Source organism: Arachis stenosperma, chromosome 1 (assembly GCF_014773155.1).
Source record: "Arachis stenosperma cultivar V10309 chromosome 1, arast.V10309.gnm1.PFL2, whole genome shotgun sequence".
NCBI lineage: Eukaryota > Viridiplantae > Streptophyta > Magnoliopsida > Fabales > Fabaceae > Arachis > Arachis stenosperma.
The window spans coordinates 35,798,286-35,824,520 of NC_080377.1; the positions used below are offsets into that span (position 1 = coordinate 35,798,286).

The following is a 26,235-nucleotide window of genomic DNA, read 5'->3' on the forward strand; positions in this document are numbered from 1 at the left end:
GAATCAGTAAAAGTCATTGAGAAAAAAGGTAAAGAGAGTTATAAGAAAAAGTCAGAAAATTATGTCAAAACTCTTTTGTATTTTTTTTGTTTTGTACGCATGATCATGAGGGGATTTTCTTACTAAGTTGGGTGAGCACTTAGTGATTGTAAGATTAGAGAGTGAACCAAGCCAAATCTATCTTGGATAGAAGTTGGATTTGTCCCAGAAAGGATTGAGTTGAATCCTAGAAAAATTTGTGTTTATAATCTTTTTTAAAGATAGTGAAAATTCCTCCATTGTTGTAGGAGAGACTAGATGTAGGTCACATTGCACATGGTAGCCGAACCAAGATACATGGCTGTGTGATTTTCTTTTCTATACTCTTCTTCTGTTTTATTTCGTTAAGAGACAAAATAAAAGTGTCTCCTGCATTGTATATTTCTCAAAAGTCACAGGTATCCAAAAGTAAAGAGTTGCTCTGTTCCTAAACACATTGTGAAGAAACAAAATAAAATTATCTCCTGAATTTCAACTTAACAGAAGCATCAACAACAAAGTTTCTATTCTAATAAAAAACAAAAAGCCAAAAATAATTAAAAAAGGAGGTCATAGATTCAACCATCCTTTTTTCACAGGCCATTCACAAACCTTTAGTAATAATACATAAAAGATGATAATTTATCTTCTAATATCAAAAGTATCGGGATCATTACAAAAATTCTTTCAATTAAATTAATTTAGTCATATAACAAAGAGAACAAATTTGTCACTGCCGAATCTTCACTTGTTTTCTCTAATTTGTTTTCCTCTTGCATATGCTAACAAAGTCTAAAAAGACTAATGAACCTTTTTTTCTACAAATATGAAGCAAACACATCCAAAAACAAGGCAGCATGGAGCAGACAGATACACAAATATAATAAATAAATATAAATAAATAAATAAAAACTGGAAGACAAGGCAGGATCAACAACAACCACCCTCAGCTTGAGAATCATTACCACCAGAAGTTTTAAGGTTGACATCGACCATATCATCTTGTTTCGAGGAAGATAATGTTTCCATTCCGGGTAACGCAGCAGCAATTTTGCGAAAGAGAGCCTAAATATATTACATTGGTTTGAGATAAAGTAGTATAAATAAGTCCAACACCATAGAATATGAAATAAATAAATAAAGATACATGGAGGCAAATGGTGTTACTCTGGTTACTAAAATTGGTGGCCTTTTGAATGATACATCCTTCAAAATCATTCTCCAAATAATCTTCCTAACAAATAGTACTTAATAAAAATAAAAATAAAATAAAATAGTGCTAAACAAAGGTTGGAAATGTATCTATTTAAAAGATTTTTCACTTTCATTGAAGGACACCTAACACACTAGTCCATAAGGTTATATAGTTGAAAATACAAGATTTTATCTATTTTTTCTTCCATGCTTAATCATAAAAAAAATACATTTACCAATGTTTATGCCACAGTGAACAACTTATTCTCAAATGTTCAACCTGATGGTAAACAATCAAATTAAATTTCTATGACAAAAGAAGAGGGACTTAGTTACCTTTATGTTAAAACCAGCTTTTGCACTAGCTTCAATAAACATAACATTTAGCTCACGTGCCTTTTCTTCCCCGTCCTCTGTAGAGACCTGCCTGTATATTTAAGCAAAAAATATTGCTTCTAAGGATATGACTGTGCTAGAAATGAGCAATTGAAAAAAAATGTAAAAGAAGTTAACAAAGGCTGTTATCCCACATAGAAAATTTCTCTATGGCCAAACTATTAAAAATGATGAAGACAATGAGGTGGTAGAGATGTGTATCTTGTGTCTCTTTTCTTTTGGGAGATACAAAAAGTAGCTTGAAAATTATCAATAAGAATTTCTTTGATTTTCCTTTGTTTTGGAAGCATAAAAAGTTTCTTTAAAGCTTTTGTTTGACCCCTTCTCCAAGCATATTTTAATTTATCCTCGGAGTTCTTTGTCTTCTTGAGACATTACCCAAAACATAACACGTCCCAAGCTTAACACCTAGTTAGGAAACAATGTGGCAAGTATGGATATGTTTGATGTGTAAAACTATGGATGAAACTCATCAATGAATCCTGCCTGGCTCTCTTTTCACCTTTGAATCAAACATGCCCTAAGTGTTGAATTGGCCATTTAAAAAAAATTTACAATCAAATTGATCTTAGACAAAAGAGAACAAAAAGCCAAACAGGTAGCGACAAAAAAAAGCTATTTATTTTCATGTCAGTCTAACATTCATTAGCATCTACCTCTTGTCCAAAAGGTCAGTTTTGTTGCCAACAAGAACAAGAATAACATCATTGCCTCTTTCACTGCGCACCTCCTCGATCCACTTTACTGTGTTTAGGAACGTCTGACGGCCTATATCATAAGAATAAGTATACAATTAAAAAGCATTCATCAAAGTAGTCTAGAAAACAAACAAATATCATGTACGCATGAGTAATTTCATCTATAGGGATCCAAGAAGGTGGGTAAGAAAATAATCCTTCCATTCTCTTCCTCTATCATTGTCACATTTTAGTACATCCTAGTATTAGTATATTTGTCTACTAGATACTGTTTTATTCATATACATTGATTCAATGTTAATGACTTACATAAATAGTGTTAGAGAACGGAGGTCAACTGTTCTATCCTCAAGCTTTAGGAGTTTTAGCATGCAATCCATTTTAAGGTGCTTAACTTGGATGAAAATGAGTGTAAGGGTTCTGTTTTCTAGATTTTTAAAATGAAATTTTCAGTCATGCTAAACGGGAATCACTTACATAAGAAGGAAACGGAAGACTTTACTATATATGCCACTTAGATGCATAAATATATTCCTTTCAGGGATAATAAGTCTTATTTATTTCTAGGTTCTGGAAGCAAAATTACAAATGAAAAACTCAACTATTTAAAGCATTTTAAATTAAGGTTCCAAACAAAAATAACTTTAGTAGACTAAAAACCTCTGTTTTGATATAAAAGCTGCAAGCAGATATGATTTGTTAAGAATGGAATAGTTGAGACCGTCAGGGGAAAAAAAGATAGTTGAGAAGAAAATATGATATAAATGCCCTACTTGCAACATCATAGACGATGACAGCAACAGATGAATCTCTAATGTAGCTTGGAATAAGACTTCTGAATCGTTCTTGTCCAGCAGTATCCCTGTAGCACACAATATATATAACAAGTAGCACCATGTTTAGTTTATTCATAAATTAAATAACTTCAAAACCTATTTTATGCTTTCAAGTAGAATTCAGATGAACAAATGAGAAAATACTAAATAATAATAGTCAAAAGCCATTACAAACACATTATAGTAGGATTAAAAAGCTACAAAACAGAGGTCAATGAATTTAATACAAATGGATAGAATTTTCCAAAACAAGAATGAAAGAGCGTTGATTTTAGTAAACATTAAACATCACATCTTGAGAGTACAATATAGAGAAAAAATTCTTGATGTCATTCAAATATAAAGTATGACATACAAAAGAAATAAAATAAAGATTAGGAGTATGTAAGAATAGAAAGAAATGGAAGGGTGCGGTTGTAGATTCCTCAACTCCATGGAGATTTTTTATTTTACATGGAAAGGAACCAAGGGGCCTGTGATTCGTTGAATGCATATACATTCCGGGAATTTTACACTAAAAATATCTTATATGGGAATGTGTTTTCAGTGTAAGTCCCCAAGAATTTAAAAATATTCTACAAACCACATATCCCTAAGGGTATACAGGTGAATGTGTTTTTAAAGTATAAGATCCTGTGCTTACATTCTTCACTTAGGATAAGGGGAAATCACACTTTGTTATCTAAAATCACTGCATGATTCCAACATTCAGTATTCTAGTATATCCTTTATTTTAGTGAAAAGATTAAATGGTAACAATAGTAGCAACGACAGTCCCCTTATCTCTTCTATTAAGACCATATAATAGGAGGGAAAACCACCCAATCCTTCCTTCTTTCATTTGTTAACAAATACCATCCCATTTACCTCCCAATAGAATTTCCAAAATGAGCATGCAATAACTTACCACAACTGCAGCCGAATGGTTCGATCTTCAAGATACATAGTTTTTGATAGAAAATCAATACCAATTGTAGCCTATTTGGAAAAAAAGGAAAAATAAGTTTGTTTATTAGCCAAAGACATAAAATGCACATAAATGAATTTGCACAATAGAGTCTAGTCAAATTGTATCTTAATATTGCAACAAGAATTATCAAGAATTTGGCTGAAATAAAAACAAAAAATAAGAATTATCTAAATAACCCAGATTGAAAAATGGAAAGCAAATTAATGATATGTAAACTATGATGCGGTAAATAGAATATATAATAATGGTGACAAAAATCTTCGTTAAGGTACCACATTCATAATCATTTTTGTCTCATACACAAGCCTGCATTATTGGTAGGCTGTTGGATCCACGTCAAATGGGTCTCACACAGTATCAAATGGTAGAGGAGCGTGTGTTGGCTCAATGTAAGAGAAATAAAAAATGAAAAACTAGTAAACAAACATTACTTCATTTTCATTACCCAAGAACCCATGCAGGAAACCATTATAATTTGTTGTCTCTATCATTTCCCTCAACCTTCTCTGCTATATATCATAAAACCAATTTTTTTTTAAAAAAAGAAAGTCGTGGTAAATCACCAATTCACCATCACCGGCCAGTAACCAGTGGTTTCAGTATAACCTAACCAATTCCTAATCTCCAAGAAGAATATCAAAACTTAAACACAAGAAGCCATGCAACAACAACAACAACAACAACAATGATAATAATAATAATAAAATCAGAGTTTTACTTGAGAAACGAAGACATGATCTTGGATCTGAAAAAGAATAACAAACCTGGTAGGTGTTGTCGAATTTGTCGTACATGAATCGGGTAATGATGCTGGTTTTTCCGACGGACTGATCACCTAAGAACACAAGCTTGTATTTCGCAAGAGCGGACACTGACACTCCCGCCATTTTTGATCCCACACGAAAAGATTCCAAATTCAATTCAATTCGCCTTCCGTTTGCATCCTTCCCTCTTTAATTTCTCAGTTCTTAACAAATGATTCAATCAATGAATACGTGATTTGAATCTGTCTGCAATTTCTTTTCTTCTCCCAATAGTGGCCCTCGTTCTATCACCATTACATCTAATAACAAGAAAATCCATTATATATGTTATAAAATAAATAACCGATGAAGATATAATAAATATAAAGTAAATAAGTATAAATAGAATATAGAAGGTTGATATTTACCAATATAATTATCTCGTTATAAAACTTATATATTTACTACTCTTATATATTAGTAACGTATGAGAGAGAGGAGAGAAAAGTTTAATATAAAGAGAGGGAGAAGATTTTATTGATGTGTGTATGTTAGGTGAGGATTCATCCTCTATTTATACATACAAATATTTAACCATTCAACCTTTCATTAACTTTCAATTTGCCTTGATAAACTATTCCTTCAGTATAGGAAAAGTTAGTCGCCCAATCTCATAAATGGGCATTCAATTTGTTTTTATCACAATACTCCCCCTTGGATGCTGGTGCACGAATTTGTGATTCGCACAACTAACCAGCAAGTGCACTGGGTCGTCCAAGTAATACCTTACGTGAGTAAGGGTCGATCCCACGGAGATTATTGGCTTGAAGCAATCAATGTTTATTTTATTAATTTTAGTCAGGAGGCCAATAGGATTAAAAGTGAAATTACCAGATTTGATTATAAAAATAAAAGAGAATAACAGTGTTACTTGTTGTGCAGTAATGAGAAACATGTTGGAGTTTTGGAGATGCTTTGTCCTTTGAATTTCTACTTTTCCTTGAAATCCTCTTCCCACACGCAGGGTTCCTTCCATGACAAGCTCTATGTAGGGTGTCACTGTTGTCAATGGCTACCTCCCATCCTCTCAGTGAAAACGTTCCTATGCTCTGTCACAGCACGGCTAATCATCTGTCGATTCTCAATCAGGTTGGAATAGAATCCATTGATTCTTTTGCGTCTGTCACTAACGCCCAGCCTTCAGGAGTTTGAAGCTCGTCACAGTCATTCAATCCCAGAATCCTACTCGGAATACCACAGACAAGGTTTAGACCTTCCGGATTCTCATGAATGCCGCCATCAATCCGGCTTATACCATGAAGATTCTGATTAAGGAATCTAAGAGATACTCATTCAATCTGATGTAGAACGGAGGTGGTTGTCAGGCACACGTCCATGGATTGAGAAAGGTGATGAGTGTCACGGATCATCACCTTCTCCATAATTAAGCGCGAATGAACATCTTAGATAAGAACAAGCGTGTTTGAATGGAAAACAAAGGAATTGTATTAAATCATCGAAACGCCGCAGAGCTCCTCACCCCCAACAATGGAGTTTAGAGACTCATGCCGTCACAAAGTATGTAATTCAGATCTGAAAATGTCATGAGGTACAGAATAATTCTCTAAAAGTTGTTTAAATAGTAAACTAGTAACCTAGGTTTACAGAATATGAGTAAACTAAGATAATTGGTGCAGAAATCCACTTCTGGGGCCCACTTGGTGTGTGCTGGGGCTGAGACTAAAGCTATCCACGAGTAGAGGCTTTTCTTGGAGTTAAACTCCAAGTTATGACGTGTTTTGGGCGTTCAACTCCGGATCATGACGTGTTTCTGGCGTTTAACTCCAGACAGCAGCATGTACTTGGCGTTCAACGCCAAGTTACGTCGTCTATCTTCGCGCAAAGTATGGACTATTATATATTGCTGGAAAGCCCTGGATGTCTACTTTCCAACGCCGTTGAGAGCGCGCCAATTGGACTCCTATAGCTCCAGAAAATCCATTTCGAGTGCAGGGAGGTCAGGATCCAACAGCATCAGCAGTCCTTTTTCAGCCTAAGTCAGATTTCTGCTCAGCTTCCTCAATTTCAGCCAGAAAATACCTGAAATCACAGAAAAATACACACACTCATAGTAAAGTCCAGAAATATGATTTTTGCCTAAAAACTAATAATATTTTACTAAAAACTAATTAAAACATGCTAAAATCTACATGAAATTACCCCCAAAAAGCGTATAAAATATCCGCTCATCACAACACCAAACTTAAACTGTTGCTTGTCCCCAAGCAACTAGATAAATAAAATAGGATGAAAGAATTTAAGAAGTAATAATATCTAAGAGTTTTAAATGGAGCTCAGATTCTTATTCAGATGAGCGGGGCTTGTAGCTTTTTGTTTCTGAACAGTTTTGGCATCTCCCTTTATCCTTTGAAATTCAGAATGATTGGCATCCATAGGAACTCAGAATTCAGATAGTATTATTGATTCTCCTAGTTTAGTATGTTGATTCTTGAACACAGCTACTTTATGAGTCTTGGCCGTGGCCCTAAGCACTTTGTTTTCCAGTATTACCACCGGATACATAAATGCCACAGACACATAACTGGGTGAACCTTTTCAGATTGTGACTTAGCTTTGCTCAAGTCCCCAATTAGAGGTGTCCAGAGTTCTTAAGCACACTCTTTTGCTTTGGATCACGACTTTAACCACTCAGTCTCAAGCTTTTCACTTGGACCTGCATGCCACAAGCACATGGTTAGGGACAGCTTGATTTAGCCGCTTAGGCCTGGATTTATTTCCTTGGGCCCTCCTATCCATTGATGCTCAAAGCCTTGGATCCTTTTCACCCTTGCCTTTTGGTTTAAAGGGCTATTGGCTTTTTCTACCTCTTTTGCTTTTTTTTTTTTCGCAAATTTTTTTTTCACTGCTTTTTCTTGCTTCAAGAATCAATTTCATGATTTTTCAGATCATCAATAACATTTCTCTTGTTCATCATTCTTTCAAGAGCCAACAATTTTAACATTCATAGAATTCAATATAAAAAATATGCACTGTTCAGGCATTCATTCAGAAGACAAAAAGTATTGCCACCACATATAAATAATTAGAATTTTTCTTATTAAGAACTCGAAAAAAAAAAAATTTGCCTCTTTATTCTAAAAAACTACTATTTTATTCATGTTTGATGATGATGAGAAAAATAAATTATAACTTAATTGGAATTAAAATCAAAGTAGAGATACTAATTACTACTACTAATATATAACTTCTAAGGTAAATTTCTAATAAGAACAGTTATCACAGAGTTAAGGCAAAGATTAGAACTCAACGACCTTTATTTTGGGAAGTGGATGTTCCTCTAGTCTGTGGGGTGCCTTCAAGAATTAATTTCTGACGCTTCAGCTCCCTTAAGTTCACATCCTTGCTCTTCCTGTTCCCTTAGGTGCCATGATCTTGATGAGTTTTAGCTCAGTGATCATGGCAAATCACACCAAACTTAGAGGTTTGCTTGTCCTCAAGAAAAAGAAAGGAAAGGAGAGGAATAGAAGGAGAGGCAGTTTCGAAAAAAATAAGATGAGTTGAGAAAGATATGAGAAGAAATTAAAAAAGATTTGAAAAAGAATTGGATTGGAAAAAGATTTGTGTTTATAAATTAAGATACATTTGATATTTTTGAAAAAGGTATTTTAGAAATTAGGGTTTTTAGAAATTAGGATTAAAATTTTTAGAATTGAAGGATGATATTTTGAAACATGTTTATGCAAGAAATCATGAATTAAAACATAAAAATTAGAAAATTTGTGAAGAAAAACGAATTTTACCTCCTCCCCACCATCCTGGCGTTAAACGCCCAAACGCTGCATGTTTTGGGCGTTTAACGCCCAAATGTTGCTTCTCCTGGGCGTTCAACGCCCAGCTGATGCATCTTTCTGGCGTTGAACGCCAGGAAGTCCTTTGTTACTGGGCGTTTTTCTAAACGCCCAGGATGCTGTCAATCTGGCGTTAAACGCCCAGAAGGTGCTTCTTTCTGGCGTTTAACGCCCAGAAGATGCTCCTTTCTGGCGTTCAATGCCCAAAATGTTTCTTACTGGCTTTTTCACGCCAGTGAGCTTCCAATTTCCCTTATAACTCTGTGAATCCAACCAATTGCTATTTTACCTTGAAGATACCTTGACATATACCTGAAAAATTCAATTTAATTAATCAATACGAATAAAATTAAATTTTGTGATTGGTTGGGTTGCCTCCCAGCAAGCGCTTCTTTAATGTCATTAGCTGAACTATCACTGAGTTCTAATCAAGTCTCAGTTTCGAGCATTCTTGCTCGAAGTTACTTTCAAGATAATGTTTAATTCTCTGTCCATTAACAATGAACTTTTTGTTGGATTCATTATCCTGAAGCTCTACGTATCCATATGGTGATACGCTTGTAATCACATATGGACCTCTCCACCGGGATTTTAATTTCCCGGGGAATAATTTGAGCCTAGAATTAAATAGCAGAACTTTCTGCCCCGGCTCAAAGACTCTGGATGACAATTTCTTATCATGCCATCTTTTCGCTTTCTCTTTGTAAATCTTTGCATTTTCGAAAGCATTGAGTCTAAATTCCTCTAGCTCATTTAACTGGAGCAATCGTTTTTCTCCGGCTAACTTGGCATCAAGGTTTAGGAATCTGGTTGCCCAATAGGCTTTGTGTTCCAGTTCCACTGGCAAGTGACATGCCTTTCCATACACAAGCTGGTATGGAGAAGTCCCTATAGGGGTCTTGAATGCTGTTCTGTATGCCCACAGAGCATCATCCAAGCTTCTTGCCCAATCCTTTCTACGGTTAATTACAGTCCGTTCCAGGATTCTTTTGAGTTCTCTATTTGAGACTTCAGCTTGCCCATTAGTCTGTGGGTGATATGGAGTAGCTACCCTGTGGCTAACTCCATAACGTACCAGAGCAGAGTAAAGCTGTTTATTGCAGAAATGAGTGCCCCCATCACTGATTAATACCCTAGGGATACCAAATCTGCTGAAAATGTGTTTCTGGAGAAATTTTAACACTGTTTTAGTGTCATTAGTGGGTGTTGCTATAGCCTCCACCCATTTGGATACATAATCCACTGCCACCAGAATATAAGTGTTTGAGTATGATGGTGGGAAAGGTCCCATGAAGTCAATACCCCATACATCAAACAACTCAATCTCCAAGATTCCTTGTTGAGGCATGGCATAACTGTGAGGTAAGTTGCCTGATCTTTGGCAACTGTCACAATTAAGCACAAATGCTCGGGAATCTTTATAGAGAGTGGGCCAGTAGAAGCCACTTTGGAGGACCCTTGTGGCTGTTCGCTCACTTCCAAAATGTCCTCCATACTGTGATCCATGGCAATGCCATAAAATCTTTTGCGCTTCTTCCTTAGGCACACATCTACGGATTACTCCGTCTGCACATCTCTTGAAGAGATATGGTTCATCCCAAAGATAGTACTTTGCATCTGTGATTAATTTCTTTGATTGCACCCTACTGTACTCTTTGGGTATGAATCTCACTGCCTTGTAGTTTGCAATGTCTGCAAACCATGGCACTTCCTGGATGGCAAAGAGTTGCTCATCCGGAAAAGTTTCAGAGATCTCAGTGAGAGGGAGGGACGCCCCTTCCACTGGTTCTATTCGGGACAGGTGATCTGCTACTTGATTCTCTGTCCCTTTTCTGTCTCTTATTTCTATATCAAACTCTTGCAGAAGCAACACCCATCTGATGAGTCTAGGTTTTGAATCCTGCTTTGTGAGTAGATATTTAAGAGCAGCATGATCAGTGTACACAATCACTTTTGATCCTACTAGATAGGATCTGAATTTGTCAATGGCGTAAACCACTGCAAGTAGCTCTTTTTCTGTGGTTGTGTAATTCTTCTGTGCATCATTTAGAACACGGCTGGCATAGTAAATGACGTGCAGAAGCTTGTCATGCCTTTGTCCCAACACTGCACCAATGGCATGGTCACTGGCATCACACATCAGTTCAAATGGTAATGTCCAGTCTGGTGCAGAGATTATTGGTGCTGTAACCAATTTAGCTTTCAGAGTCTCAAATGCCTGCAGACACTCTTTATCAAAGATAAATGGCGTGTCAGCAGCTAGCAGGTTGCTCAGAGGTTTGGCGATTTTTGAAAAATCCTTTATAAACCTCCTATAGAATCCTGCATGCCCCAGAAAGCTTCTGATTGCCTTAACATTAGCAGGTGGTGGCAATTTTTCAATTACTTCTACCTTAGCTTGGTCCACCTCTATCCCCTTGTTCGAAATTTTGTGCCCAAGGACAATTCCTTCAGTCACCATAAAGTGACATTTTTCCCAGTTTAAAACCAGGTTAGTCTCTTGGCATCTTTTCAGAACAAGTGCTAAATGGTTAAGGCAGGAGCTGAATGAGTCTCCAAATACTGAAAAGTCATCCATGAAGACTTCCAGGAATTTTTCCACCATATCAGAGAAAATTGAGAGCATGCACCTCTGGAAAGTTGCAGGTGCATTGCACAGGCCAAATGGCATCCTTCTGTATGCAAATACTCCGGATGGGCAGGTGAATGTCGTTTTCTCCTGATCCTGGGGATCTACTGCAATTTGATTATAACCTGAATATCCATCCAGGAAGCAGTAGTATTCATGACCTGCTAGTCTTTCTAGCATCTGGTCTATGAATGGTAAAGGAAAATGATCCTTTCTGGTGGCTGTATTGAGCCTTCTATAATCAATGCACATACGCCACCCTGTAACTGTTCTTGTAGGAACCAGTTCATTTTTTTCATTATGAACCACTGTCATGCCACCTTTCTTAGGGACAACTTGGACAGGGCTCACCCAGGGGCTGTCAGAAATAGGATAGATAATCTCAGCCTCTAGTAATTTAGTGACCTCCTTTTGCACCACTTCCTTCATGGCTGGGTTCAGCCGCCTTTGTGGTTGGACCACAGGTTTGGCGTCACCTTCCAATAGGATTTTGTGCATGCATCTGGCTGGGCTAATGCCCTTAAGATCACTGATGGACCACCCAAGAGCTGTCTTGTGTGTCCTTAGCACTTGAATTAGTGCTTCCTCTTCCTATGGCTCTAAGGTAGAGCTTATGATTACAGGAAAGGTATCACCTTCTCCCAGAAATGCATATTTTAGGGAAGGTGGTAATGGTTTGAGCTCGGGTTTAGGAGGTTTCTCCTCTTCCTGTGGGATTTTCAAAGGTTCCACTATTTTCTCTGACTCCTCCAGATTAGGCTGGACGTCTTTAAAGATGTCTTCTAGCTCTGATTCGGGACTCTCAGCCATATTGACCTCTCTTACCAGAGAGTCAATAATATCAACACTCATGCAGTCATTTGGGGTGTCTGGATGTTGCATTGCTTTGACAACATTCAACTTGAACTCTTCCTCATTGACTCTCAAGGTTACTTCCCCTTTTTGGACATCAATGAGGGTTCGGCCAGTTGCTAGGAAAGGTCTTCCTAGAATGAGAGTTGCACTCTTGTGCTCCTCCATTTCCAGCACCACAAAGTCAGTAGGAAAGGCAAATGGCCCAACCTTGACAATCATGTCTTCAATCACGCCTGATGGGTATTTAATGGAGCCATCAGCAAGTTGAAGACATATCCTGGTTGGTTTAATTTCTTCAGTTAAACCAAGCTTTCTGATAGTAGATGCAGGTATTAAGTTGATACTTGCCCCAAGATCACATAAAGCTTGCTTGGTACAATTACCTTCTAATGTGCATGGTATCATGAAGCTCCCAGGATCTTTAAGCTTCTCAGGTAAGCTTTTCAGAATGACTGCACTGCATTCTTCAGTGAGGTAGACTTTTTCAGTTTCCCTCCAATCCTTCTTATGACTTAAGATTTCTTTCATGAACTTAGCATAAGAAGGTATTTGCTCAAGTGCTTCTGCAAACGGAATCTTTATTTCAAGAGTCCTGAGATAGTCTGCAAAGCGGGCAAATTGCTTATCCTGTTCCGCTTGGCGGAGTTTTTGAGGATAAGGCATTTTGGCTTTGTATTCCTCAACCTTAGTTACTGCAGGTTTTTTACCTACAGAAGTGGGTTGGGAAGCCTTTTTAGAAGGGTTGTTATCAGCACTTGTATGTGACTGATTCCCCATTGGCATTTGAATGCCAGTGGTGGGGGCTGGAGTGGCGTTAGACGCCACTTCCTTGTTTGTTACTGGCGTTTGAACGCCAGAACCATGTTCCCCTTGGGCGTTCAACGCCGGATTCATGCTTGTTTCTGGCGTTGAACGCCAGGAATGAGCATGGTCTGGGCGTTCAGCGCCAGCTTTATTCCTCTCTGGGCTCTGATTGTCCTCAGAGGGATTTTGAGTATCCACCTGTTCGTTTCTTGGTTTCCTGCTACTTTGAAGTGAGGTATTTAATGTTTTCCCACTTCTTAATTGAACTGCTTGGCATTCTTCTATTATTTGTTTTGACAGTTGCTTTTCTGTCTGCTTTAATTGTACTTCCATATTCCTGTTAGCCATTCTTGTTTCCTGTAATATTTCCTTGAATTCGGCTAACTGCTGAGTTAGAAAATCTAATTGCTGATTGAATTCATTAGCCTGATCCACTGGACTGAGTTCTGCAGTTATTGTTTTAGCTTCTTCTTTCATGGAAGATTCACTGCTTAGGTACAGATGTTGATTTCTGGCAACTGTATCAATGAGCTCTTGAGCCTCTTCAATTGTTTTTCTCATATGTATAGATCCACCAGCTGAGTGGTCTAGAGAAATCTGAGCTTTTTCTGTAAGCCCATAGTAGAAGATGTCTAATTGCACCCATTCTGAAAACATTTCAGAGGGGCATTTTCTGAGCATCTCTCTATATCTCTCCCAGGCATTATAAAGGGATTCATTATCTCCTTGTTTGAAGCCTTGGATGTTTAGCCTTAGCTGTATCATCCATTTGGGAGGGAAATAGTGATTCAGGAATTTTTCTGACAGCTGTTTCCATGTTTTTATGCTGTTCTTAGGCTGATTATTTAACCACCTCTTAGCTTGATCTTTTACAGCAAATGGAAACAGTAATAATCTGTAGACATCCTGATCCACTTCTTTATCATGTACTGTGTCAGCAAATTGTAGAAATTGTGCCAAAAACTCTGTAGGTTCTACATGTGGAAGACCAGAATACTGGCAGTTTTGCTGTACCATGATAATGAGCTGAGGATTCAGCTCAAAGCTACTAACTCCAATGGAGGGTATACAGATACTACTCCCATATGAAGCAGTAGTGGGGTTAGCATATGACCCCAGAGTCCTCTTGTCTTGTCCATTCATACTTACTTCCATACTGGAATACAAGAGTGATGATATGTATGTTGATATTATTTATTTTATAGTAGTGGAATAACTAAAAATGGAATATATAAAAAAAAATATTTTGAAAATACTTTGTGAAAGTTTTTCGAAAAATTTGAAATTGAAATTTGGATTTTATATTAAAAATTTCGAAAATGTAGTTTTAAAATTGGTTAGAAAATAATTTTTTTTTTTTGAATTTTATGATGAAAGAGAAAAACACACAAAAGACACAAGACTTAAAATTTTTAGATTTAGTGCTCCTTATTTTGGAAAATTTTTGGAGGGAAAACACCAAGGAACACCAAACTTAAAAATTTTAAGATCAAGACACAAGAAAAACTCAAGAACACCTTGAAGTTTCACAAGAACACCAAGAACAAAAGAAAGAACACCAAACTTAAAATTTTTTTAGAAAACCAAGACAAATTTTCGAAAATTAAAGAAAGATCAACAAGAAAACACCAAACTTAGAGTTTAACACAAGATTAAATCAAGAAAAATTATTTTTGAAAAAGGATTTTAAAAAGAAAGTGCCCAATTGTTAAGAACATAAATCCCCGCTATAACCAACTGAGCTAAAAATGTAATGTATTTTAAAGATGTGTTATTTTTATGGATAAAAGTATAATTTTTGAAAGTTAATGTTTTGAAAAAGCACAAGAAAAACAAGAAAAGACACAAAACAAGAAAAACTTGAGATCAATCAAGAAAAATGAACAAGAACAACTTGAAGATCAAGGAAGAACCAAGAACACTAACACGAAAATTTTTAAAGAAAATATAAAATATGTAATTAACACCAAACTTAGAATAAGACACTAAACTCACGAAAAATTAACAATTAATTAAGAAAAATAATATTTTTGAAAAAAAATTTTTGAAAAGAAACTATCCTATCAAAATTTAATGACTCTGTAACAACAAAAATAAATTATTCCTAATCTAAGAAATAAAATAAGCCTTCAATTGTTCAAACTCAATAATCCCCGGCAACGGCGCCAAAAACTTGGTGCACGAATTTGTGATTCGCACAACTAACCAGCAAGTGCACTGGGTCGTCCAAGTAATACCTTACGTGAGTAAGGGTCGATCCCACGGAGATTATTGGCTTGAAGCAATCAATATTTATTTTATTAATCTTAGTCAGGAGGCCAATAGGATTAAAAGTGAAATTACCAGATTTGATTATAAAAATAAAAGAGAATAACAGTGTTACTTGTTGTGCAGTAATGAGAAACATGTTGGAGTTTTGGAGATGCTTTGTCCTTTGAATTTCTACTTTTCCTTGAAATCCTCTTCCCACACGCAGGGTTCCTTCCATGGCAAGCTCTATGTAGGGTGTCACCGTTGTCAATGGCTACCTCCCATCCTCTCAGTGAAAACGTTCCTATGCTCTGTCACAGCACGGCTAATCATCTGTCGGTTCTCAATCAGGTTGGAATAGAATCCATTGATTCTTTTGCGTCTGTCACTAACGCCCAGCCTTCAGGAGTTTGAAGCTCGTCACAGTCATTCAATCCCAGAATCCTACTCGGAATACCACAGACAAGGTTTAGACCTTCCGGATTCTCATGAATGCCGCCATCAATCCGGCTTATACCACGAAGATTCTGACTAAGGAATCTAAGAGATACTCATTCAATCTGATGTAGAACGGAGGTGGTTGTCAGGCACACGTCCATGGATTGAGAAAGGTGATGAGTGTCACGGATCATCACCTTCTCCATAATTAAGCGCGAATGAACATCTTAGATAAGAACAAGCGTGTTTGAATGGAAAACAAAGGAATTGTATTAAATCATCGAGACGCCGCAGAGCTCCTCACCCCCAACAATGGAGTTTAGAGACTCATGCCGTCACAAAGTATGTAATTCAGATCTGAAAATGTCATGAGGTACAGAATAATTCTCTAAAAGTTGTTTAAATAGTAAACTAATAACCTAGGTTTACAGAATATGAGTAAACTAAGATAATTGGTGCAGAAATACACTTCTGGGGCCCACTTGGTGTGTGCTGGGGCTGAGACTAAAGCTATCCACGAGTAGAGGCTTTTCTTGGAGTTAAACTCCAAGTTATGACGTGTTTTGGGCGTTCAACTCCGGATCATGACGTGTTTCTGGCGTTTAACTCCAGACAGCAGCATGTACTTGGCGTTCAACGCCAAGTTACGTCATCTATCTTCGCGCAAAGTATGGACTATTATATATTGCTGGAAAGCCCTGGATGTCTACTTTCCAACGCCGTTGAGAGCGCGCCAATTGGACTCCTGTAGCTCCAGAAAATCCATTTCGAGTGCAGGGAGGTCAGGATCCAACAACATCAGCAGTCCTTTTTCAGCCTAAGTCAGATTTCTGCTCAGCTTCCTCAATTTCAGCCAGAAAATACCTGAAATCACAGAAAAATACACACACTCATAGTAAAGTCTAGAAATATGATTTTTGCCTAAAAACTAATAATATTTTACTAAAAACTAATTAAAACATGCTAAAATCTACATGAAATTACCCCCAAAAAGCGTATAAAATATCCGCTCATCAGATGCCCATTTAGGAATATGTCTCGTTAAAACCTTACTAAAGAAAAATCCAGTGGGAAAAAAACCTTAGTGAAGGAAAAAGAGTACAATATCCTTTAATGATGGGACTGCCTCATTAAAAACCTTGTCAAGAAAAACCCAATAGGAAAAAACCTAATCAAAGAAAAAAGAGTACAGTTTCCCCCTCTTGCCGACATCATTTAATGTCTCGAAATCAGCGCATCCCAATCTCATGTACCAATCTTTCAAAGAAGGATTTTGGGAGTGACTTTGTGAATAGATCTGCCATATTGTCACTTGAACGGATCTGTTGGACATCAATTGTCCCTTGATTTTGAAAATCATGAGTGAAGAAGAATTTAGGAAAAATATGCTTTGTTCTATCACCTTTGATGTATCCGCCTTTAAGTTGAGCAATGCATGCTGTATTATCTTCAAACAGGACAGTTGGAGCTATCTTCTGATCAATCAGTCCACATGACGATGATGACAGAATATATTGGATCACACTCCTCAGCCAAAAACACTCGCGACTAGCTTCGTGAATCGCTAGTATTTAAGCATGATTAGAGGAGATTGTTGCTATTGTTTGTTTCGTGGACATCTATGATATAGCTGTACCACCATATGTGAACATGTATCCTGTTTGAGATCTCCCTTTATGTGGATCAGACAAGTAGCCAGCATTTGCATAGCCAACTAATTGTGACTTGGATCCATAGGGATAAAACAATCACATATCAACCATTTCATGAAGATATCGAAAAATTTGTTTGATTCCACTCCAATGTCTTCTGGTTGGAGAAGAACTATACCTTGCAAGTAAATTCACCGCGAATGATATGTCAGGTCGTGTATTATTAGCAAGATACATTAGCGCTCCAATGGCACTAAGATATGGTACTTCAGGACCAAAGATATCTTCATTTTCTTCTTTAGGACGGAATTGATCCTTCTCCACATCCAAAGATCTTACGATCATTGGGGTACTCAAGGGATGTGACTTATCCATATAAAATCTTTTCAAGATCTTCTCTTTGTATGTTGTTTGATGAATAAAGATCCCATTTTTTGTATGCTCAATCTGCAGGTCGAGACAAAATTTAGTCTTTCCAAGATCTTTCATCTCAAACTCTTCTTTTAGAGTTTTTATAATTGTTGGAATCTCTCCAGGAGTTCTAATGATATTTAAATCATCAACGTACACAGCAATTATAATGAATCCAGATGCAGTTTTCTTTATGAAAACACAAGGGCGGATATCATCATTCTTGAATCCGTTTTTGGCCAGATACTCAGTAAGACAATTATACTACATTCGTCCAGATTGCTTTAGACCATATAAAGATCTTTGCAATTTAATTGAGTATAACCCTTGCGAATATTCACTGGATAGTTTAGATATCTTTAGTCCTTCAGGGACTTTCATATAGATATCCCGATCTAATGAGCCGTATAAATAGACTGTTACCACATCCATTAAATGCATATGCAGTTTATGATATGCAGACAAACTAACCAAATAACGCAATGTTATTGCATCCACTACTGGGAAATACGTTTCTTTATAATCTATACCGGGCCTTTGTGAAAAATCTTGTGCCACAAGTCGGGCTTTATAGCACACAACTTCATTTTTCTCATTTCGTTTTCTCACAAATACCCACCGGTATCCAACAGATTTTACATCTTCAGGTGTACAGATTACAGGTCCAAAGACTTCACGTTTTGCAAGTGAGTCTAATTCAGCCTTCATGGCTTCTTTCTATTTTGGCCAATCATTCCATTGTCGATATTTTTCGACTGATCTTGGCTCAAGATCCTTACTTTCATGCATGATATTCATTGCCACATTATATGCAAATATTTCATTGACAATTATCTTATTTCGGTCCCATTTCTCTCCTGTAAAGACATAATTTATCGAGATCTTGTCATTTTCACAATTTTCAGGTACTTGAACGTCTTCTGGCGTTAAAACTATATTAGAATTTTGGACAACTGCAGGTGTCTTTACTATGTCTTTTTCAACAGGAATCGTATTTACCTCTTTTCTTTTTCAAAGATTTTTATCTTTGGAAACGACAGGCCTGCCACGCTTCTGGCGTGTATTTGCTTCAGTGACTATTTGTCCTACTGGGACATCAATTCGAATTGGGGCATTTTTCGCCCTGCCACACTTCTGGCGTGAATTTGCTTCAGTGGCTACTTGTCCTACTAGGTCATCAATTCGAATTGGGGCATTTTCCGCTGGTATATAATATTTGGTTATCCTCTTTGTATCGAAAAATGCATCAGGCAATTTATTTGCTATTCTTTGCAAATGTATAATCTTTTGAACTTCTAGTTTACATTTCCCTGATTGAGGATCTAAATGCATAAACAATGATGCATTCCAATTAAGTTCCTTTTCAGGAAGCTTATTCTCTCCCCTTAATATTGGAAATTTTGATTCATCAAAATGACAATTCGCAAACCGGGCTTTAAATACATCTCCAGTTTGTATCTCAAGATACCTCACTATAGAGGAAGAATCATATCCAACATATATCCCTAATTTTCTATGGGGTCCCATTTTGGTGCGATTAGGTGGTGCAATGGGAACATATATCGCACACCCAAATATTCTTAAATGGGAAATATTTGGCTGCTGGCCAAAAGCTAATTGCATAGGAGAGAACTGATGGTAACTCATTGGCCTCAAATGAGTAAGTGCTACGGCATGTAAAATAGCATGCCCCCAAACCGAGATTGGGAGATTTTTTCTCATAAGTTAGGGTCTAGCAATCAATTGGAGGCATTTAATAAGTAATTCTGCTAACCCATTTTGTGTGTGAACATAAGCTACTGAATGTTCAACACTTATTCCATTAGCCATACAATAAGCATCAAAAGCTTGGGAAGTAAATTCACCAGAATTATCAAGATGAATTGCTTTGATTGGATTTTCTGGAAATTGTGCTTTTAATCGAATAATTTGAGCCAGTAATCTCGCAAATGCCAGGTTGCGAGAAGATAATAAGCACACATGTGACAATCTCGAAGATGCGTCTATCAGGACCATAAAATATCTAAAAGATCCACATGGTGGATGAATAGGTCCATATATATCACCTTGAATCCTTTCTAGAAATTCAGGGAACTCAAATCCAATCTTTACTGGTGATGACCTTAAAATTAACTTCCCTTGAGAACATGCAGCACAACAAAATTTACTAGTTTTAAGAATCTTCTGATTCTTTAGTGAATGTCCATGAGAGTTTTTAATAATTCTCCTCATCATGGTTGTTCCCGGATGACCTAATCAGTCGTGCCAAGTTATAAATTCATTTGGGCTAGTAAACTTTTGGTTTATAATAGCATGTGATTCAATTGCACTAATCTTGGTATAATATAACCCAGATGAAAGTGAAGGTAATTTTTCTAATATAACTTTCTTATTTGAATCATGAGTTGTGATACATAAGTACTCATGATTTTTCTCATTCATAGTCTCAATATGATATCCATTTCGGCAAATATCTTTAAAACTCAATAAGTTTCTTCGAGACTTGGTAGACAATAGTGCATTATTCATTATGAATTTTGTTCCTCCAGGAAACAAAATTATAGCTCTTCTGGAGCCTTCTATCACATTGCCCGAGCCAATAATAGTATTAACACATTCTTCTTTTGGCACAAGATAGGTAAAATATATATTACTTTTAAGAATAGTGTGCGAACTTCCACTATCTGCAAGGCAAATATCTTCAGAATATGTCCTTGCCATTTTTCTTTAAAAACAAATGATAATAAAATGAGTAGAAGTACATGTACAGTAAAATTATTCACATGAATACTTAACAAACACATACACATATCAAACTATTTCATCATTGATCAAATAGTCAATATTTCCTTCATAATCCTTAAAGAAATTAGATACATCATAATGAGTGGTGGAATTTTCATCATTTGAAACAAAATTTGTTTCCTTTCCTTTGTCATCATTTTTCAAGGATGCTTGATAAAAATCAACTAGGTGCCTTAGGGTACGACGGGTACGTGACCAATGGCCCTTTCTACCACAACGGAAGCATTTATCCTCAATTGATTTACTTTGCCCATTGTTTCTTTCTTTATCCCACTTCTGGTGAGATTATTTCTTGTGAACATCATTCATTTTCCTTCCATAATTTTTTTTGCTACTAAAACCTTGTCATTTACCTCTTCTAGGGTTATAATTTGCCGCATTTGCTTCAGAAAATGGGGTGGCGCCAGCTGGGCGTGCTTCATGATTTCTCAAAAGTAACTCATTATTGCGTTCAGCAACAAGAAAGCAAGAAATTAACTCAGAATATTTTTAAATTCTTTTTCTCGATACTGCTGCTGCAGGAGCAAATTCGAGACATAGAAGGTCAAGAAAATTTTCTCTAACATATCGGGCTTAAGGAAGTATTTGATGATTGTACCTTTCTTCAAGGTCTTTCCACAGATATGCAGGATCTTTTAATATGGGATATTCATTTTTCAATCATACGTCAAGATGATGACGAAGGAAAATCATAGCTTTGGCTTTATCCTTCTGGGATGTATTATTTTCAGCCTTAATGGTATCTCCAAGATCCATTAAATCAAGATGAATTTAAGCATCTAATATCCATGATAAATAATTATTTCCAGATATATTAAGAGTATTAAATTTAAGATGAAAGAGGTTCGACATAATAAAAATTTGTTACTTGAAATCTTTCTAAAATTTCGTTAGAGTTTCGTGCTAATAACGTGTTATAAAATAAATAACCGATGAAGATATAATAAATATAAAGTAAATAAGTATAAATAGAACATAGAAGACTCTAGTTTTGATATTCACCAATATAATTATCTCATTATAAAACTTACATATTTACTACTCTTATATATTAGTAGCGTATGAGAGAGGGAGGAGAAAAGTTTAATATAAAGAGAGGGAAAAGATTTTATTGCTGTGTGTATGTTACGTGAGGATTCATTCCTCTATTTATACATACAAATATTCAACCATTCAACCTTTCAACCTTTCATTAACTTTCAATTTGCCTTGATAAACTATTCCTTTAGTATAGGAAAAATTAGTCGCCCAATCTCATAAATGGGCATTCAATTTGTTTTTATCACAATAATATATATGTTATTAATAATTAATAATTACACGACCAAATATGTTATATAAATAACGGGCCTGCTACACATACAAGCATACAAGCAACCAAGTTGGCCCAGCCCAAACACGAAACACGCGCACGAAAGAGAGATAAGATGCCGCGTCCAAATCACGCGCTCAGCATTCGAACGGTTACGTATGGGAGACTCTTCCACTTCTTCCACTTCTTCCATTTCTCAAGGCACTTTCAAATCAACGAAACCCTCTCATTTTCGAGCGAAGATCAACTTTCAAAATATAGAAATCGTAGTTCGAAAACTGCATCAAAACACCATCAACCTCTCTGTGAAGAAGAATCTGAAGAAAAAACAAACCAAGAATACTCAACGTAAGTGCATTAAAATACTGTATATTTTACTTTTCTTCTACGTCGTTCTGATAGGGTTTACTGTTACTGTTGCTTCTTTGTTATACGTCGTTCTTCTGAGTTATACGTCGTTCTTCTTAGTTCTACGTCGTTCTAAGTTCTCCTGCTATTTTTGTTGATTTTTGGGGGTTTATTCCGTATATTCGGGGGTGTAAACTGCTTAACCTTGTAATGTGGTTTTATATTGAAGCATGGCTGAGTGATATCTGTCTGATATCTATATGGATGTATCTGAATAATATCTATGGATGTATGTCACTGTAATCAATGGGTGTATCTTGTTTGAGATCTTTGGGTGTATCTCACTGTTATGAATGGGTGTATCTCACTGTTATGAATGGGTGTATCTTGCGAATATCTGGCTGTCTTGACTCATATATATGGGTGTATCTTACTGTTATCAATGGGTGTATCTTAGTTGTTATCAATGGGTGTATCTGAGTCATATATATATGGGTGTATATTACTGATGTCTTTGGGTGTATTTTTAGTTTCAGAGAAAATGGCAGCAAGAAACCAAACCAAAGACCTCAAATGTGCCACACATCTCCTGAATGATAAGTTCAGAAGCATGACTGAGGAGAAGAAGGCCATTATCAGGGATCTTGGATTCGGTGGGTTGATGCACATCCCACCACTGAGGGTGGATCACCAACTCTTGAGAGAGTTGGCAAAAAACTTCAAACTTGGGGAGAACAAACTGAGGACAGGATATGGTTCTTTCCATATAACCCCGAAAAAAATAGGTGATGCGCTTGGCATCAATGCAACAGGTAATTAGCTCAAAATTATAGATGTATATTAAGTTGTTGCTTGGGTGTATATTAACCTGATGCTTGGGTGTATCTGAACTGACTTGGTTGCTTTGTTGTTTTCCTTTTTGTAGGAGATCTATTTCCTGAGAAAGTTGACTACAAGAAACTTTCTGAATCTGACAAAATAATTTATAAAAGATTCCAAGGTAAGACCCTCAAAAGTCTTACCGATGAAATGATGGAAATCGGCGTTGGCAACGAAGAGGAACGCCTGATGTTCAAGAGGATATTCATCCTCTACATACAGATGGTGTTCCTTTTGCCAACGACGATAAACAAAATATCGCCGGTGCACCTGGTCCCGATTTTTGAGATGGAGGGCATAGAGGACAGAAACTGGGGGGGGCATGTCTTGACCTTCATGATCAGGGGCATAACAGACTACCAGGAGAAGAAGAAGAAGGCAATCAATGGCTGCCTCTTCGCCCTGATGATAATCTACTTTCACCTTTCAAAAAACAAACGCAACAACAGGGGTGAAAGACCACCAAAGCCATGGATTGCCAACTGGACTAAGGAGCAGTTGGTGAAAAGAATGAATGAAGAGAGAGAGGAAACTTTGGTGAGTAATCATAATAAGTTAGTGTACTTTATTTACCCTAATGGTGCTAACTAAAATATCTCATGTTTCAGGGGATTCTGAATTTGGCAGAGACAAAAGAAAAAATGAGAAAAAAAGAAAAAAAACAAAAAAAAAGGAAGGCGAGCTCAACATCGTCTTCGGAGACAGAAACTACCGAGAGTGACACTTCTACCTCTGAGTCTGAGGCTCAAGAAGACTCGGAGGATTCGGGAATTAAACACCCCGGCAAAAAGGGGAAAAAGTAAATACCATACTTGGGTGTAATTTCTTTATAGGGTTTGGGTGTATTTTGCTTGTCCACGTTGGGTGTATGTAGCTTATTAAGCAGGGTGTGTTTCTTTTGCTGCGTTGGGTGTATATTGTATACTCAGTTGGGTGTGTCTCATGAATTCAATTGGGTGTATTTTTAGTATGTTCTAAATGATGATTGTTTGCCTGCAGAATGGACTCAAGAAAAAGAAAGCAGAGGGAAGAGGAGTCGGATTCTGATTCAGAATCTGAATCTGAACCAAGTGACGAGTAATGTCCTGAAATTATTACTCCTTTCTTTTGGCTTCGTTATAAAGATTTCGTGTATTAACTGAAGCGTCTGTTATTGACTTATAGGAGCGAAGAATCATTGCCTGCGGAGAAGGAGAAGAAAAAGAAAGAAACAAAAACAACTCCAAAAGAGTAAGCACTTCTTTGGATAAAATTCTGTGATAAAATTAATTTTTTATTTCTGATTGGTACTGTTTTTTTTTTTCCACCCAGAACACCACAAAAAAAGAAAAAAGTAGTTGTGGAGGATTCACCTCCTGAAGAAGATCAATACTTTGACGGGTACAGTACCTCGTAAGCTATACTATGGTCTATCATCGTAATTATTTTTGTTAACGTCTTATTTTATGAATGTAGTGAGACATATGAAATATCGAGTGACGAACTCGATGAATGGCTAGGGGAAAACGTTCGTAAATCTGCTGCAGAGGGGTATGTCTTGCTGTGCTGTGTATTTGAGATTTTGGTGTCTTTTGTTTGCTAATAATTGTATCTTGTTTCGCAGGGACAACCAGCCTGACCTGGGATCGACAGAAGATCGCTATGTGTCCTCTGAAACGTAAGAAGCTTTATTATTTAATAAAATCTTGTTATGTATTCTGTGAAACAATATGGGTGTATTCTGTGCATCAAGTTGGGTGTATCTTGTTCACTAAGTTGGATGTATATTTGTTTTGAATAACATGAAATCTGTTTAGACTACCGGCTGTCAACTTGGGAAGTGATGATACTTCCTCTCAAAGACGCACAGAACAGAGTAGTGTAACCCTGCCGTCTCAGAGCATGTAATTTCTCTTTCAAATAACCGTTACTTTTCTTCTTCTAATAACTTCTACTTCTAATTCTGTATATAGAAAAAAAAGCCCTTTATTATTTTATTCAAGAAAAAAAAGGCAGCAAAAAAAGCAAAAACTGCAACTATGTAAGTTCTCAAAAAACAAAGCCCGTCTTCTTTTTGAATTGTTCGGGTGTATTTGTTGACCTTCTTTGCGTGTATTTTAGGTTGACTCCGGACGATTCGAATATGATGGTTGTTAGGGAACAAACGCCGTCGGAAGCGCTTGCAATGTGAGATATGCAAGAATATTTCAACCTTATAACCTTAATATTTTCAAATATGTTGTTAACCTTTCATTTTTATTCTTGTTTAGAGTCCCGATCCAATTTTTTGTGCCGCCATCCCAGCAAACAACCACTGACGCAGATTCCGAACCAACCCCTATGCTACAGATTGAAGGGGCTAGAGAAACGTAAGAAAATAGTATTGGGTGTATATTTGCTTAATGTTTGGGTGTATATTTGCTAAGAGTTTGGGTGTATACTCTTCCTGATCGATTTTGTGCAACTGTGCAGCACTCCTGAAACCCCCAAACAACATCAAGAAACAACACCCAAGCTTCCCCCAGCTCCAACAAAAATGTAAGTTAATTAGACTAGAATCAATCCTTGCTTGTCATCCGTATATTCTTATTCTTACTCATTCTTATACATACTGATGCAGTCATCCAGACGCCGAGGACGCTGCTGCCCTGTTGATGATGGCACGGACAGCAAGCTATGTTCCTAAAACAGATCTGCCGATGCCATCATTCAGCCTCGGATTGACAGATTCAAGCCAGGAGGGGGCGTCGACGCAGGAGACAGAAAGGGAAAAATCTCCAGAAACTGCAACTATACTGGAACAATTGGACAGTTTGGTCCAAAAGTTAGCAAAGGGAAAAGACGAAAGTCCGCAATTCGGAGGGAGACTGGGGGAGAAAGTTCTGCTAAGTTTGAAACACCGGGGGGAACAAATCAAATTCCGGATGATATGAAAGAAAAGTGCTACATCTGGGGGACGAGACTGAAGGAGGATGCAAAGGGCGATACTAACGAGTTTGAGGAGATATGCACTGTGACTGGCCAAGGAGAGTACATTTTGATGAGAACGCACCTTGCATCCCTCCAGGCAAACAGTGATATAGAATGTCAGGTAATTTTAGACTAACATTAATGTTTTTACACCAAAGTCAACTGCAATGGTTATTAAT

General features: G+C 36.9%; 1 protein-coding gene across 1 annotated transcript; it reads right to left on the minus strand.

Moving 5' to 3' along the window:
* Positions 1-665: 665 nt before the first annotated feature.
* On the minus strand, positions 666-5,404 carry LOC130941045 (ras-related protein RABH1b-like). The gene is made up of 7 exons (XM_057869411.1): positions 5,284-5,404; positions 4,877-5,175; positions 4,050-4,120; positions 3,080-3,168; positions 2,265-2,376; positions 1,549-1,639; positions 666-1,083 (listed from the first exon to the last, which is right to left on the minus strand). The coding sequence occupies exons 2-7, from the start codon at positions 4,997-4,999 to the stop codon at positions 949-951; spliced, it is 621 nt and encodes a 206-aa protein (XP_057725394.1). The 5' UTR covers positions 5,000-5,175; positions 5,284-5,404; the 3' UTR covers positions 666-948.
* Positions 5,405-26,235: the final 20,831 nt, after the last annotated feature.